The sequence below is a fragment of the Ovis aries genome, chromosome 4 (genome assembly GCF_016772045.2).
Source record: "Ovis aries strain OAR_USU_Benz2616 breed Rambouillet chromosome 4, ARS-UI_Ramb_v3.0, whole genome shotgun sequence".
Lineage (NCBI taxonomy): Eukaryota > Metazoa > Chordata > Mammalia > Artiodactyla > Bovidae > Ovis > Ovis aries.
The window spans coordinates 9,981,515-9,998,175 of record NC_056057.1 but is presented as its reverse complement, the minus strand read 5'-3'; the positions used below and the strand labels follow the sequence as shown (position 1 = coordinate 9,998,175).

At 39.9% G+C, this 16,661-nt stretch overlaps 1 protein-coding gene across 3 annotated transcripts; it reads left to right on the top strand.

The window, feature by feature from the left end:
* Positions 1-8,233: 8,233 nt before the first annotated feature.
* Positions 8,234-15,485, top strand: MTERF1 (mitochondrial transcription termination factor 1). 3 transcript variants are annotated; one of them, XM_004007704.5, is made up of 3 exons: positions 8,234-8,301; positions 8,850-8,911; positions 13,018-15,485. In XM_004007704.5, the coding sequence occupies exons 2-3, from the start codon at positions 8,907-8,909 to the stop codon at positions 14,204-14,206; spliced, it is 1,194 nt and encodes a 397-aa protein (XP_004007753.1). In that variant the 5' UTR covers positions 8,234-8,301; positions 8,850-8,906; the 3' UTR covers positions 14,207-15,485. The 3 variants fall into 3 exon arrangements, with proteins under 3 accessions (XP_004007753.1, XP_012031683.1, XP_042105059.1); XM_012176293.5 differs by having other exon boundaries at positions 8,234-8,526; XM_042249125.2 differs by lacking the exon at positions 8,850-8,911.
* The last annotated feature ends 1,176 nt before the right edge of the window (positions 15,486-16,661 follow it).

The window sequence follows — 16,661 nt, the reverse complement described above, 5'->3', positions numbered from 1 at the left end:
AACCAAAGACTTGTGGTTTTGCTATAAGTCCATTTGCATGAAAAACTAAGGACACTTCCTGGGCAGAGCTGGTCAGGCAGGTACTTTGGGCATAGTAACAACAACAACAACAATAAAAAACAACAAAAAATCCCAAGCAAGAGCAAACAAACAACTTTATTTATAAAAGGGCAGAGGTGCTTCTGAATACAGCACAGATACTACATTTGTACTTGACTTTCAGCATATGTCCTGAGTGTCTAAGTACAACTTGTGGAAGGAGGGCTCCAGAGTCTGTCCTTTCCCTGCAACATGCTTTCAAATAAAAATGAGGTTAGGGAAGGAGAGATCCACTCAACCCTGCAAATTTGATCCCTACCCCAAGTAAGGTCACTTAAAAACGCATATATGAGGGGAAGGGTGGCTGGGTGAGATGATTTGGAGATTGGCATTGACATATATACACTACCATGTGTAAGATAGCGAATGAGAACTAGCTGTGTACCAACGGGAGTTCAGCTCTGTGCTCTGTGATGTCATAGATGATAGGATAGGACGGGTGCAGGGTAGGAGGGAGGTCCAAGAGGGAGGGGATATATGTATACGTATAGATGATTCACTTCGTTGTACCACAGAAATTAACACAACAGTGTAAAGCAACTGTCAGTTCAGTTCAGTCTCTCAGTTGTGTCCGACTCTTTGTAACCCCCATGGATTGTAGCACGCCAGGCTTCCCTGTCCATCGCCATCTCCCAGAGCTTGCTCAAACTCACGTCCATCAAGTTGGTGATGCCATTCAACCATCTCATCCTCTGCTGTCCCCTTCTCCTCCTGCCTTCAATCTTTCCCAGCATCAGGGTCTTTCCCAATGAGTTAGTTCTTCGAATCAGGTGGCCTAAGTATTGGAGTTTCAGCTTCAGCATCAGTCCTTCCAATGAATATTCAGGACTGATTTCCTTCAGGATTGACTGGTTTGATCTCTTTGCAGTCCAAGGGAATCTCAAGCGTCTTCTCCAACACCACAGTTCAAAAACATCAATTTTTCAGCACTCAGCTTTCTTTATAGTTCAAATCTCACATCCATACATGACTATGGAAAAGCCATAGCTTTGACTAGGTGGACCTTTGTTGGCAAAGTAACAAAGTCTCTCCTTTTTTTAATATGCTGTCCAGATTGGTCATAATTTTCCTTCCAAGGAGTAAGCGTCTTTTAATTTCATGGCTGCAGTCACCACCTGCAGTGATTATGGAGCCCAAGAAAATAAAGTTGACGCTGTTTTCATGGTTTCCCCATCTATTTGCCGTCAAGTAATGAGACCAGATGCCATGATCTTCATTTTCTGAATGTTGAGCTTTAAGCCAACTTTTTCACTCTCCTCTTTCACTTTCATCAAGAGGCTCTTTAGTTTCTCTTCGCTTTCTGCCACAAGGGTGGTGTCATCCGTATATCTGAGATTATTGATATTTCTCCCAGCAATCTTGATTCCAGCTTGTGCTTCATCCAGCCTGGCATTTCATACGATGTACTCTGCATATAAGTTAAATAAGCAGTGTGATAATATATAGCCTTGATGTACTCCTTTTCTGATTTGAAACCAGTCTGTTGTTCCATGTCCAGTTTTAACTGTTGCTTCTTGACCTGCATACAGGTCTCTGAGGAGGCAGGTAAGGTGGGCTGGTATTCCCATCTCTTGAAGAATTTTCCACCATTTGTTGTGATCTACAGTCAAAGTCTTTGGCATAATCAATAAAGCAGGAGTAGATATTTTTCTGGAACTCTCTTGCTTTTTTGGTGATCCAACAATGTTGGCAATTTGATCTCTGGTTCCTCTGCGTTTTGTAAATCCAGCTTGAACATCTGGAAGTTCATGGTTCATGTACTGTTGAAGCCTTGCTTGGAGAATTTTGAGCATTATTGTGCTAGCATGTGAGATGAGTGCAATTGTGTGGTAGGTTGAACATTCTTTGGCTATACCCCTATTTTAAAAAAGAAACATATACGATCTTATATTGCCATGGTTGCAGAAAAGGAAGAGGACTGTAAAAAGAGATATATAACAATAATGACAATATAAATTTGACTTAAAATTGAGTTACTTTAGCCTTATAAAAAATTCAGAAAGATGAAAACTTTAGAACAGTTTCTAGGAAAAATTCTCTTCTACCATGCTACTGCTTCACCTCATCCCATTTCCTCTCTGTTCCTTCATCATTGCTTACTCCCTGCCACTGGTCTTCTCCCACACACAGTTCCCAGTGATTCCAACACACTTTCTTTTCTTAATTACATCATTTTAGTAGAGGCTTGGGTCACCTGCGGTCTTGGGGGAAGCATGTAGACGAGTAGACATTCATGCTGAGAACGAGACCTACCTTGTAAATAAAGTCCAGGAGGGCAGGGCTTTGTCTTGATTTTCACCATATCCCCCCATCCTGAAAACAGGGTCAGGGTACAGTGAATAATGAATAAAGCCCAGGCAAGGTACATAAAAATTCCATTCTAACACAGTGCCAATGGCAACCAGGCCCTTTCTCCTGCTGCAGGTAATGACAACGTTTTGGGGATTTGAAAACTTTTTTTTAACCCTTAATGAGTAAACCTCTTTGCAAAAATATGAGAAGGCAAGAAATGAATCAATAATACACCATTCTTATCCAACCATTATTATATTTTTCTTATTCAGCATTTTATAATATGCATTTAAGATATATTTGTCGGAGAAGGCAATGGCACCCCACTCCAGTACTCATGTCTGGAAAATCCCATGGATGGAGGAGGCTGGTAGGCTGCTGTCCATGGGGTCGCTAAGAGTCGGATACGACTGAGTGACTTCACTTTCACTTTTCACTTTCATGCATTGGAGAAGGAAATGGCAACCCACTCCAGTGTTCTTGCCTGGAGAATCCCAGGAACGGGGGAGCCTGGTGGGCTGCTGTTCTATGGAGTCACACAGAGTCAAAATGACTGAAGCGACTTAGTAGTAAGATATATTTGTAATCAGAAAATTTTAGATAGGAAACATGGAACTTATTTTCAGAAGAACTAAATGCCTATAAGACATCACTGAAAACAAACCATGATGTTGCTTAAGTCTTTGATAATAATCTTTGATAATCTAAGTCCCTACAAGAGACATTACTTTGTCAACAAAGGTCCATCTAGTCAAGGCTATGGTTTTTCCAGTAGTCATGTATGGATGTGAACCATAAAGAAAGCTGAGCGTAGAAGAATTAATGCTTTTGAACTGTGGTGTTGGAGAAGACTCTTGAGGGTCCCTTGGACTGCAAGGAGATCCAACCAGTCCATCTGGCGGGGCGGGGTTGGGGGGGATCAGTCCTAAGTGTTCGTTGGAAGGACTGATGTTGAAGCTGAAACTCCAATACTTTGGCCACCTGATGCGAAGAGCTGACTCATCTGAAAAGACCCTGATGCTGGGAAAGACTTGAGGGCAGGAGGAGAAGGGGACGACAGAGGATGAGATGGTTGGATGGCATCACTGACTCAATGGACATGAGTTTGGGTAAACTCCGGGAGTTGGTGATGGACTGGGCAGCCTGGCGTGCTGTGGTTCATGGGGTCACAAAGAGTCAGACACAACTGAGCGACTGAACTGATCTGAACAACAAAATATGACGTATAGATCACAGAAGACTTACTGGTCAAGCAGGTATAAGACATGCATTTTCTTGCTGGCTTCTACTCTGAGGGTTTCAGTGTTTTATCTGTAAAAGAAGAGGACCGTGGCTCCATAATCTCAAAGCTCTTCTTAAAGTCTGAAGTTTAACGATTCCTAAAGAAGATTTTATTGTTTTGCATTCAGATTGTAAGATAGGTTGAAGATATAATATTTGTATACTTATGTACATAAATTTATGGGCTTCCCTGGTGGCTCAGTGGTAAAGAATCTGCCAGCAATGCAGGTGTCACAGCAGACACAGGTTCAATCTCTGGGTTGGGAAGATCCCCTGGAAGAGGGCATGGCAACCCACTCCAGTATGCTTGCCTGGAGAATCCCGTGGACTGAGAAACCTGGAGGGCTATAGTCCATGGAGTTGCAAAGAATCAGATATGACTGAAGCAACTTAGTAAACACACATACATAAATTTATACATTTATATATAATAATAAATATTAATTGGGATACAGGAGTTCCTTCTATGCAGTAATAGATTTTAGAAACTCACAAAAAGAGACCATTTCTAATTTTTCAGGACACAAAAAAATTTTTTTTAACCTGGAGGAACTGCAGTAAATAGTTTTACTTAGCAGGTAGACTGATGATTAACAAAGTTCCAAAAGTAAATCTTTACGCTTAAAAACCAATAAAACTGAATGTTAATTCAAGACAAAGTGATGACAACAAACCAGCTAAAAGTCACCTAAGGGACCGAGTGAAGATAAAACATTAATTGGTTTATTGGTGCAGAAATGGGATGAAGAAAATTCTACCACCATGCTCCTACACAGATGAGGGTAATGCAGGAAATTCCTCCTTGCAGCAGAATTCAGGATCAACCATCTCCCCAACTCTCCGTTTTTCCAAGGACTTATCTTTTTCCTTCAGAAGAAACTGGCAGTCTGATGATTATCTCATTAACCTCTGTATAATCCCTCTTCTGGGGTTAATAGTGATACTGACAGGACCACAAAGGTTTAAGGTGACAACTCCCCAGGGGACAAAGAGTGCACTGGTTGCAGAAATTAAATTCCTATTGAAACTTTTACTCATTTAAAATTTTTTATTATTTATTTTTTTGGCCCCACCTTGAGGGATCTATGCTTTCAGATTAGGGATCAAATCTGTGACCCCTCCGTTGGGAGAGCAGAGTCTTAACCACTGGACCACCAGGGAAATCCCCATACTTTAATTTAAATAGCCTAAATTCATTACAGTTTCAAAAGAACCATAAGTAATTTGCATTGCAAGCACTTGAAGCACTCTAGAATTGGTTCTGGGCCTGAAGGCTGACTGAATTAGTACTAGTGACCACTCTTCAGGATTTACCAAGTAGCTCATCGAGGAAAATGGGGCTGGAGGGTGAGATGCAGTGGGGTGGGGTGGGTTAGGGCGGCTGTTCACATGTGTTTCCCTGCACTAAACACTGAAGAAAAATTATGACCAACCTAGACAGCATATTAAAAAGCAGAGACATTGCCAACAAAGGTCCATCTAGTCACGGCTATGACTGGTCATAGCAAACACCCTCTTCCAACAACTCAAGAGGAGACTCTACACATGGACATCACCAGATGGTCAACACTGAAATCAGACTGATTATATTCTCTGCAGCAAAAGATGGAGAAGCTCTATACAGTCAAGAAAAACAAGACCAGGAGCTGACTGTGGCTCAGATCATGAACTCCTTATTAACAAATTCAGACTGAAATTGAAGAAAACAGGGAAAACCGCTAGACCATTCAGGTATGACCTCAATCAAATCCCTTATGATTATACAGTGGAAGTGAGAAATAGATTTAAGGGCCTAGATTTGATAGATAAGAGGGCCCGATGAACTATGGAATGAGGTTCGTGACATAGTACAGGAGACAGGGATCAAGACCATCCCCATGGAAGAAAAATGCAAAAAAGCAAAATGGCTGTCTGGGGAAGCCTTACAAATAGCTGTGAAAAGAGAGAAGTGAAAAGCCAAGGAGGAAAGGAAAGATATAAGCATCTGAATGCAGAGTTCCAAAGAATAACAAGAAGAGATAAGAAAGCCTTCTTCAGCGATCAATGCAAAGAAATAGAGGAAAACAACAGAATGGGAAAGACTAGAAATCTCTTCAAGAAAATTAGAGATACCAAGGGAACATTTCATGCAAAGATGGGCTCGATAAAGGACAGAAATGGTATGGACCTAACAGAAGCAGAAGATATTAAGAAGAGGTGGCAAGAATACACAGAAGAACTGTACAAAAAGTATCTTCACGACCCGGATAATCACAATGGTGTGATCACTAATCTAGGGCCAGACATCCTGGAATGTGAACTCAAGTGGGCCTTAGAAAGCATCAGTACGAACAAAGCTAGTGGAGGTGATGGAATTCCAGTTGAGCTATTTCAAATCCTGAAAGATGATGCTGTGAAAGTGCTGCACTCAGTGTGCCAGCAAATTTGGAAAACTCAGCAGGGCCACAGGACTGGAAAAGGTCCGCTTTCATTCCAATCCCAAAGAAAGGCAATGCCAAAGAATGTTCAAACTACTGCACAATTGCACTCATCTCACACGCTAGTAAAGTAATGCTCAAAATTCTCCAAGCCAGGCTTCAGCAATATGTGAACCATGAACTCCCTGATATTCAAGGTGGTTTTAGAAAAGGCAGAAGAACCAGAGGTCAAATTGCCAACATCCACTGGATCATGGAAAAAGCAAGAGAGTTCCAGAAAAACATCTATTTCTGCTTTATTGACTATGCCAAAGCCTTTGACTGTGTGGATCACAATAAACTGTGGAAAATTCTGAAAGAGATGGGAATACCAGACCACCTAACCTGCCTCTTGAGAAATCTCTATGCAGGCCAGGAAGCAACAGTTAGAACTGGACATGGAACAACAGACTTGTTCCAAATAGCAAAAGAAGTACGTTGAGGCTGTATATTGTCACCCTGCTTATTTAATTTATATGCAGAGTACATCATGAGAAATGCTCGGCTGGATGAAGCACAAGCTGGAATCAAGATTGCCGGGAGAAATACCAATAATCTCAAATATGCAGAAAGTGAAAAAGAACTAAAAACCCTCTTGATGAAAGTAAAAGAGGAGAGTGAAAAAGTTAGCTTAAAGCTCAACATTCAGAACACGAAGATCATGGCATCCAGTCCCATCACTCCATGGGAAAACTGATGGAGAAACAGTGGAAACAGTGTCAGACTTTATTTTTGTGGGCTCCAAAATCACTGCAGATGGTGATTGCAGCCATGAAATTAAAAGACGCTTACTCCTGGGAAAAAAAGTTATGACCAACCTAGATAGCATATTCAAAAGCAGAGACATTACTTTGCCGACTAAGGTCCATCTAGTCAAGGCTATGGTTTTTCCTGTGGTCATGTATGGATGTGAAAGTTGGACTGTGAAGAAGGCTGAGTGCTGAAGAATTGATGCTTTTGAACTGTGGTGTTGGAGAAGACTCTTGAGAGTCCCTTGGACTGCAAGGAGATCCAACCAGTCCATTCTGAAGGAGATCAGCCCTGGGATTTCTTTGGAAGGAATGATGCTGAAGCTGAAACTCCAGTACTTTGGCCACCTCATGAGAAGAGTTGACTCATTGGAAAAGACTTTGATGCTGGGAGGGACTGGGGGCAGGAAGAGAAGGGGACGACAGAGGATGAGATGGCTGGATGGCATCACTGACTTGATAGACACGAGTCTGAGTGAACTCTGGGAGTTGGTGATGGACAGGGAGGCCTGGCGTGCTGCGATTCATGGGGTCTCAAAGAGTTGGACACGACTGAGCGGCTGAACTGAACTGAAACTGAACTGTATGGATGTGACAGTTGGACTATAAAAAAAGCTGAGCACCGAAGAACTGATGCTTTCTAACTGGGCTGTTGGAGAAGACATTAGAGAGTCCTTTGGATTGCAAGGAGATCCAACCAGCCCTTCCTAAAGGAAATCAGCCCTAAATATTCATTGGAAGGACTGATGTTGAAGCTGAAACTACAACACTTTGGCCACCTGATGGGAAGAGCTGACTCATCTGAAAAGACCCTGATGCTGGGAAAGATTGAAGACAGGAGGAGAAGGGGACGGCAGAGGATGAGATGGTTGGATGGCATCACCGACTCAATGGACGTGATTTTGAATAAACTCTGGGAGTCGGTGATGGACAGGGAGGCCTGGCGTGCTGCAGTCCATGTTGTCTCAGTGTCGGACACGACTGAGCGATGGAACAGAACTGAACTGAAAGCTGAAGTGTTCGTCTACATCATGTTAATCACATAAATAAGCGTAATCAACCTATCACGCTGCAAAATTCATGTATATAACCGTGATTTTCACATTGCATTTTCACATTTACTAGGAGCAAGTCAGAGCCTCTGGCTGGGTGGCTGGAAGGCTCCGAGTCCCGTTCCGCCCCCTGAAATACTCCCAGAAGGCGCTCACTACGGTCTCCTGCTGCCCCCTGCCGGGACCCAGCGTCAGGCTATGAAAGGCTTCGCGCAGCTGCGGGGGAGAGGCGGTTCCAGACCCGTGACGTCATCTCTGTGCGCGGCCCGTCGCCGGAAATACTTCTTTCCACTTCCGTCCCTCTGTTTCTCGCGATACTGCAGAGGTGACAGGAAAGGGTTTTTCCCGTGCCCTGTTTTATTCCAGGTTGAGGTTGGTGACTCGCTCCTGCTGTACTTTTTCTTTTTAGAAGCGGGTCTGGGTGGCTGTGATGTGTTACTGAGTCCCATTCCCGCGCAGCCCCTGGCTCACTTTCCTCGTTGGAGGACGAGGGACGAAAGGACCCGCGAAATGGACCCCGTAGAAATAACCCGTAGAGTTTTTGAGTTACAGACTCGCGTCGGTTCGAACCTTGCTTCCACCAGCTAAGTCAAGCTAGTAAGGGAGCTCGGCGCTTTTTCTCATTTTGTAATTTTAGGAATAATGCCTACCTTTTAAGTAAGATAATGTGTGTGAAGCACTTAGTTCTGGGTTTTGCAAATTATGCTCGTGATTCTGCTGCCTTTTCCCTTCATTCTCGAGCTTGTACTTAACATTTTCTTCTCATTATCTCTGAGAGATACTTAGTATGCTGAAGATAATGCATTTTACGAAAACATTATGCACTGTTAAATGAGATTGATCTTTTTTTTTTTTTTCCCCCTGTATTACGGAGTCCTGACAGCATTTTGTCCTCCTTCCTCTATTTTTTCCGTTTCTAGGGACGACTGTTTTCCCGCTTTTTTGGAGGAACGCAAAGTCCTCTTGCCTTAAGACAGATGAGGTGAGAAATGCATTTCTGTAAAGATCTTCAAACTTAGCTCGTTTTGTCAAAAGACTAACTGTAACGCAGTACCCTGTAACCAGAGATTACCCATTTCCATCAAAAGTCCCCTTGTCCGGCGCATTGTGGAGCAGAGGGGCACATAAACCCACTTTTATCCCTTAGACCTAACAAGTACAGAGGTTTTCCATGTACCATGTGTTTGTTAACTTTGGCTTTTAACGCTTGCAATAATGGCTTTGGTAATTAAAAACGTCAATTTGAGAGACGGAAATAACTTGAAATATTATTTTTGAAATTTATAGTTAGTTGATACTACTTGCATTAGGCTGCTTAAAGATTTATTCACCATACTAGGTGTAATAGGACTATTTTGAAGGGAGATTGGGTGCTAAAAGACTAAAATAACATTGATATTTATCAGGTTTACCTTTTTTTGTGTTGAAACCTGAAAAATAACTTACCCTGTTTTTATCCCTTCCCTGTGTATGTATGTCCCTCTCCCCTTTTCATGTAAGTAATATTAGACTAGCCATACTCTTAAGCAATTTGCCAGTTAGAATGCCTAGGACATATTTTTATTGTGTTAGATCTGCCTCCTTTTAAAGAGTAGGCTGTGTAATGTTATATTGATGTGTGTTAGTCACTCAGTCTTGTGGGATTTTTTGTGAGTTCATGTGCTGTAGCCCACCCAGGCTCCTGTGTCCATGGAATTCTACAGGCAAGAATACTGGAGTGGATAGCCATTCCCTTCTCCAGGGGATCTTCCCCACTCAGTGATTGAACCCAGGTCTCCTGCATTGCAGGCAGGTCTTTTACTGTCTGAGCCACCAGGGAAGCCTCATTATATTGATGTACCACTATTTATTAATCATTCTACTCTTGGTGGCCATTTGGGTTCCTTCATTTTTTACTCCCATAAACTATTATAATGCTCATCTTTTTTTTTTTTTTTTTTCCCTCCCTGTGAAGTAACAAATGTGTATTCTTGTCTTTCATTTCCTTTGGATGATCTTCAAGAAGTAAAAATGCTGGTTGAAAGATACAATAGATGGTACCAAGTTCCCTTCCAAGAGTGATATTTAGAATTCTTATTTATTCCTATGTTTACCAGTTGTTGATGTTAGTTACCATCGTTTTTAGGTTTAGCTGATCCTGCTCATACTATTGATATGGGGGGGTCCAATTTTTTCATTTATAATATTGTAATCAAAACCAAATTTTTGTGGCCAGTTCAGTTTTTTTCTATTTAAATAGAATACTTAGTTTTAGGCTCCTTAGTAATGAATTACTATAAAACAAATGATTCACTTCACCTTGAAGTATTTGTTAAGTTAAAGAATTGTGGGAAAATACTGTTTGAATAGAATCTTGTACTGTGGATAGGTTTAGGAGGATGGGCCTTTCTGAAAGACAGAGTGGGTTTAAAAAGGCAGGAAGACAAGAATGGTCAAGGATGTCTAGGACCAGAGACTTAATAGGCAATGGTGTTTCATTGTGAGATTGCAGAATAGAAGAGATAGCTAGAAAGGTCAGTCTGAAGATTTTACCTTCCAGGGGAGAACTACAGAGGTGTCTTAATCAGGGAGTGAGGGACGTGACCACATCTTTGTTTCATAAGTGTTCTGTGCCGGGGGGGGAGGGGGGGGACTTTTGAGTGACTGATGTTAGAGAAACGAGTTAAGCGACTGATAGTCTGAGTGAGAGAATTTGCGAAGAGTGGAGAGATTGGATTTCAGAGATACTGAAGAAGCAGGGTCTACATGAATGAATGACTGTGGGTTAGAGGACGAGAAAAAAAAAGCAAAGCTTGCTTTCACATTTTTTATTTTGAGTAATTATTGGGAGAGTAATGGTGATTTCAATAATTAGAGGAGGGCTCATTTGTTTGTGGCTGGGAAAGATGCTCAGGTTGGTTCTGGACTTGTTTATAATTATACACAAAGACAAGTCCACCTATAACAGATCCAGAAGTCTTAATTTCTTACTCTTTTGTGAAGATATTTGGCATATATTTTTACTTGCAATTTGTCATCAATAGAATTTATTTCGAACTTAACTGTGACTCATTCAGCTCTGTTTCTCGAGAGTAGAGTGTGGTCTAAAGCAGTAGTCTTAGACATTTTTGATCATATACGATCTTAATTTTAAAAAGGTCTATAAATATACCTCCAATATATGTATATTTACTGACTAGTTATATACATGTCTTATGGTACTATTATTAATATATTGTATAATTATGAAACCTGTAAAGTAGAAATTTTAAAAGGCCAAGACAAATATAAATTGGAGCTTTACTATTTTCTTCCTGCATCCCACTGGATCATCTCATACCCACTCTTTGGAAAGCCCTGGTTTTATCTAGAGCTGTCAGAGTTCGGTCCCTTTATCCAGTAGAGGTCACCCTGAGCATCTGGAACAGAACAGGTTTTTGAGCTGGGCAAGGTAAAGCCTCATTCTTTAATTAGGAGGGTCTTATTTTTAAGTTTCTGTCTTCATGTATTTTTGGAAGATTATGTAGTAATGGAGTATATGTTATTATGAAGACATGAAGAATAATGAACTCAGGGTGTAGGGCAATCTAAGACACGGTTTGCTGTTTCCTGTTTACTTTGTGAGTGACCTGCATTTTGTTCGAACGTTACCTGAATCTGTAGTTTTGGAATCTTTTCCTAATTCTTTGAGGGTTAATGGATTATCTGAGTTTTAAGAATGTTCCCCGCCAGTAGGCATAATCCAAGTTCTTGTTAAATTGGAGTGTTTAAAAGGACAGGCACAGAGGAGCTTTTCTTATATGGATCTTGAAAGCAGCAGCTCAAGCCCAGAGATAGTAGCAATGAGTTGGAGCCATCTATCTCTATTCTTTGTTTTATGCTTAGTTAGCAGAGAGGAAGAAGAAAAACCCTCTTTTACGTAAGAAGAGCCCATTGTAAGTAATTAGAAATTAAGAACAGTTTGTCACAGCTATATAGTCTAAAAAGGAGAAAGTACTGGTAAAGTATTATGTACAACACTTTACAAAAAAGTGTTATGACCATAACCAATTTAGGAGCATAAATTATCTGACAATTTGGATAGCAAGACAGAAACTTTTCTGTTAAAGTATTTCCTATAAACAGAGAGATTTGTTTCAGTAGGGACCTATGATTATTGTCGTGTATAAGTTCATACATTTTATGCCCCATTTCTAAGTGCTCAGGAAAATGAGTTGTCAAGGTTTTAATCTTTTGATCAAAGTTATGTGTATTGTGAAACAGATGCAGAGAGCCCTGAGTTAGTCTTTTGTAAAATGGTGGTAAGAAGGAGAATGGCAAAAGTAAGTTTTTAAGTGTGTACATCTCATTTTTCTGTATAATTCCACATGTACTGGACACTCTGTATGAAATATCCAAACTGGGTCATAATGAAGTGAAAATTGGTTTGGAGTTGTTGGGTGAACCCAACAACCAAGGGAGCATTCGGGTAAATTGAGTGACATGGAGATTGGGATCAGGGCTGTTGACCAGAGATCCATGTAAGATAAGAATTAAGGATGGGTTTAAAGAATACCATGAACCTAGAGAAAGGTGTTTAGGGTGGAAATAACATAGTATGAAGTGTTGGTTTTCAGGGCTAGATTTAGAGTTTGGTAAACAAAAAGTGAGAACAAGAGGCAAAGAAGGCTGGTATCTGTGGGCAGGTGCAAGGCCAGAAACCTGGTAAGTAAGAAGACAAGGCAGAATTGAAAGTGTCAGTTAGTAAAAATAAGTCAAAGCTTTGCAAAGCAGTTAGATAAAGCAGAGATGGAAAGGGGCAATTGGTTTTGGGTAGCTAACGCAGGCAGGACCAAACAGCAAGTAAAGGCAAGAATAATTCTGGGACAGTGTTGTTGCTGTGTGCTGCTTTTATTTATGGTAAGAATAGAAGTGGCCCCTGGCCCATAGATAATCGGAAGTGGTGACCCAGGGAGTGGGAGTGTGGTAGTGAGATTGTTATCACAGAACCAGGAGAGCTGGATCTCTAGTATTTTCTTACAGGAATGACCACAATACAGGATCATGATATAATCTGTTAGCTGTTTAACGTGTTTGTTTGTATAATACTGTGTATGTTGTTTCATACAGCATTCCAAAAGGTTTGGGCTACCTGACCATTATGGCGCCAAGAAACCTCTTGTATGTGAGAAGTAACTGTCTCTTTGGTTCACGATGTTGGATGATCCGATTTTCAACAGAAATCCTCTTTAAATCAGTTTCATTTAGGCTTTTCAGTAAGAAACGTGATAATGCAGACAGTGAGCCTTTGGACAATGAAGAACTGCTGAATAACTTACTTACCATGGGAGTAGATGTTGACATGGCAAGGAAGCGACAGCCTGGAGTCTTTAACAGGACAGATACTAGGGAGCAGGACCTGCAGGCATTCCTGCTGTCCAAAGGAGCCAGCAAAGAAGTGATTGCCAGCATCATATCAAGGTACCCACGAGCCATGACTCGTACGTCTGAAAGTCTTTCAGATCGATGGGATCTGTGGAGAAGAATTGTGACATCAGACCTTGAAATTGTAAATATTTTGGAACGTTCTCCTGAATCTTTTTTTCGGTCCAGTGACAACCTAAACTTAGAGAATAACATAAAGTTCCTCTACTCAGTTGGATTGACCGATAAATACCTTTGTCGATTGTTGACCAATGCCCCACGTACCTTCTCCAATAGTCTTAATCTGAATAAACAGATGGTTGAATTTTTGCAAGAAGTCTGTTTGTCGTTGGGTCACAATGGTCCCAAAGGTTTTATCAGGAAGATAATTTTAAAAAACCCTTTCATCTTAATTCAGAGCACCAAACGGATAAAAGCTAATATTGAATTTTTACAGTCCACGTTCTGCTTGACCAATGATGAACTGCTTAGTCTGATATGTGGTCCAGGAGCTAAAATCCTAGACCTTTCCAGTGACTGTATGAGAAGAAGCTACAGAAATATCAAAGAAAAACTGTTTTCTCTTGGGTGTACTTCAAAAGAGATACAGAAATTTGTTTTAAGCTATCCAGATGTGATCTTCTTGGGAGAGAAAAAGTTTAATGATAAAATAGATTGCCTCATAGAGGAAAAAGTTAACATTTCACAAATAATTGAACATCCTCGGATTTTGGATTCAAGCATAGGTACTTTAAAAAGTCGAATCAAAGAATTGGTAAATGTTGGCTATGACTTGAGTACATCAAACATCAGCCTTCTGTCTTGGAGTCAAAAAAGATATAATGCTAAATTGAAAAAGTTATATATTGAGCAAAACATTGTTCTGGAGAATTAAGCAAAAGTCAGTTTTCTAATGTAGTGATATTATTTCATTTTGGATTTGGACGTTTCAAAAAAGAGAGATTTGTATTCTTAACCACATATACATATGTAATGTGCTTTTGGATATTTTTTTATTTTAAAGGTTCGTAAAAACTCACTGTCAGTATATCCAAGTATATAGTCTTCTCAGCTACCTCTTCTGTAGTTTGAATTATTAATAGTACAACATCCAATTATGATATAGGCTGTGGCTATTGTATTAATGGTCATTGCTGAGTGCTATGGCAGAACAATGTGTAGAAAGAAAATGCAAAATAAGCTTTTTTGGCTTCTGTTCCTGTTTAAAAATTGAGAGATTGATTTAGATCTATTTCTTATCATGGTTTTGAATAGCAACCTATTTCTCCTGTTATTCTCTATATCTAATTATAGTTCATCTTCAAAATACAGTGTCAGTAGAAATAAGATAACACAGAGGAGGAATTCTTCATCCAAATTCTATATACTCCATTTAAATCATTAGTATGCCTCATGGCTCCTCCAGTTTAGGCTGAATTTACTGTGGCTATATCCTGATTTCTTTGAAGATAAGGACAACTGTGACAGGCAGAATAATAGTTAGAACCTAAGTATTTCAATGTCTTAATTCCCAGAACCTGTGGATATGTTTTGTTATATTACAAAAGGACTTTGCAGATATGATTTAAGAACCTTAATTTGAGGTCCTGGGTTGGGGAGGTTATCCTGGATTATCTGGTTGGACCGAGTATAATCATAAGGGTCTTTAAAAGTGAAGAGGGAGGTAAAAGGAGAGGTCAGAGTGATGTGGTAGAAGAAGGACTTGACCCACTTTTACTGGCGTTAAAGCAGGAAGGGGACATGAGCCAAGGAGTGCAGGTGGCCTCTAGACAATGGACAAGGCAAGGAGGTGTTCTCCCCTAGTGGCTCAGGAAGGGAGGCAGCCGTGTCAGGACTTTGAGTTTAGCCCAGTGAGACCTTGTCAAACTTCAGACCTGCAGAACCGGAAGATAAGAAACCTGTGTTGTTTTAAGCCACTGAGTTTGTGATGATTTGTTACAGCAACAAACAGACTAATATAACAATTAAGTAGATAATTTAGTATTTCAGGTGAAGAAGTATACCGTTAGTATCATATTTGTTTTTCTCCCTCTTATACTTTTTTCATCCATTTACCTTTCTGGTACAGCTAATAAGTCACTGTTTGTAAATTCCTGTAAATATATGGATAAAAAACTAAATGTAAGTCTAAATAAAGAAATATTTTTGCTTAATGAATGTAGTTTAAAGAAATGGTTTTTGTTTGTTTGTAATTTGCTGGTGTTTCTACTAATATAAATAAAGAGCCAAAAGTTTCTAGAAGCATTAATTTCAAAAATGACATGAATCTGTATCTTGAAAACATTCGCAGTCTAGCTCTGCGTAAATTGAAAGAGAAGGAACCAATTATATGACTGTAATTACTTTGAGTTGTTTTCCAGAGGCATTTGTTTTCTAGATATGGATTTTGAATTAAATAACAAATGATGCTTAACCTTGGAAGTATTTTTTATTGAAATATAGTTGATTTACAGTGTGAAATTTCATGATCACAGAATAATGATTCAATATTATTTTTTTTCAGATTATATTCCATTATAGATACATATGATACACACACACACCCCAAGATAATGGGTATAATTGCCTGTGTTAAGCCTTATTTTTATCATTGATACCTCAAAAAATTTTATTCCCACCAGTGATAGTAACAAAATGCATGTTTTTTCAAGCCTATTTGTGTGTAAATGATACTCAACTATTTCCAATAAACTATTTGATGGCAAACATGGTATAATTTAGAAAGCATGGATTTTAGAGACATTTCTTTAGAGAAATATATCTGGGCACTGTTCCTGATTAGCTCTGTAACTTTGTGTAAATATTTTAATTTTACTGAACCTATTTTCTCATCTATAAGATGAGAAATGGACCTCCCAGAGTTAAGTCAGGTGATATAGGGCCTCTAAGGTTTCTTGTACACAATAACTGTTCAGTGGTAGCTAGAATAAATAGTTATAGTAGCATTTTAAAGACATCATCCCATATTATACAATTCAAAGTATGCAGCTTTTAAAAATATTCATAGTGCTGTGCAATAATCACTGCAGTCTAACTTTAAAATGTGTTCATGCCCTTTAAAAGGAAATCCTATACACATTAGCACTCAATCCCCATTATCCCCCTCCTGCTTTCCTAGCCCTGTTTAGTTGCTCAGTCGTGCCCAGCTCGTTTGTGACCCCATGGACTAAAGCCTGCCAGGCTCCTGGGTCCATGGGACTTCCCAGGCAAGAATACTGGAGTGGGTTGCCATTTTCTTCCCAGCCCTAAGCAACCACTGATCTTTCTATAAATTGGCCTATTCTGAATATTTCATCTAAATGGAATCATATAATATGTGGCCTTTAGTG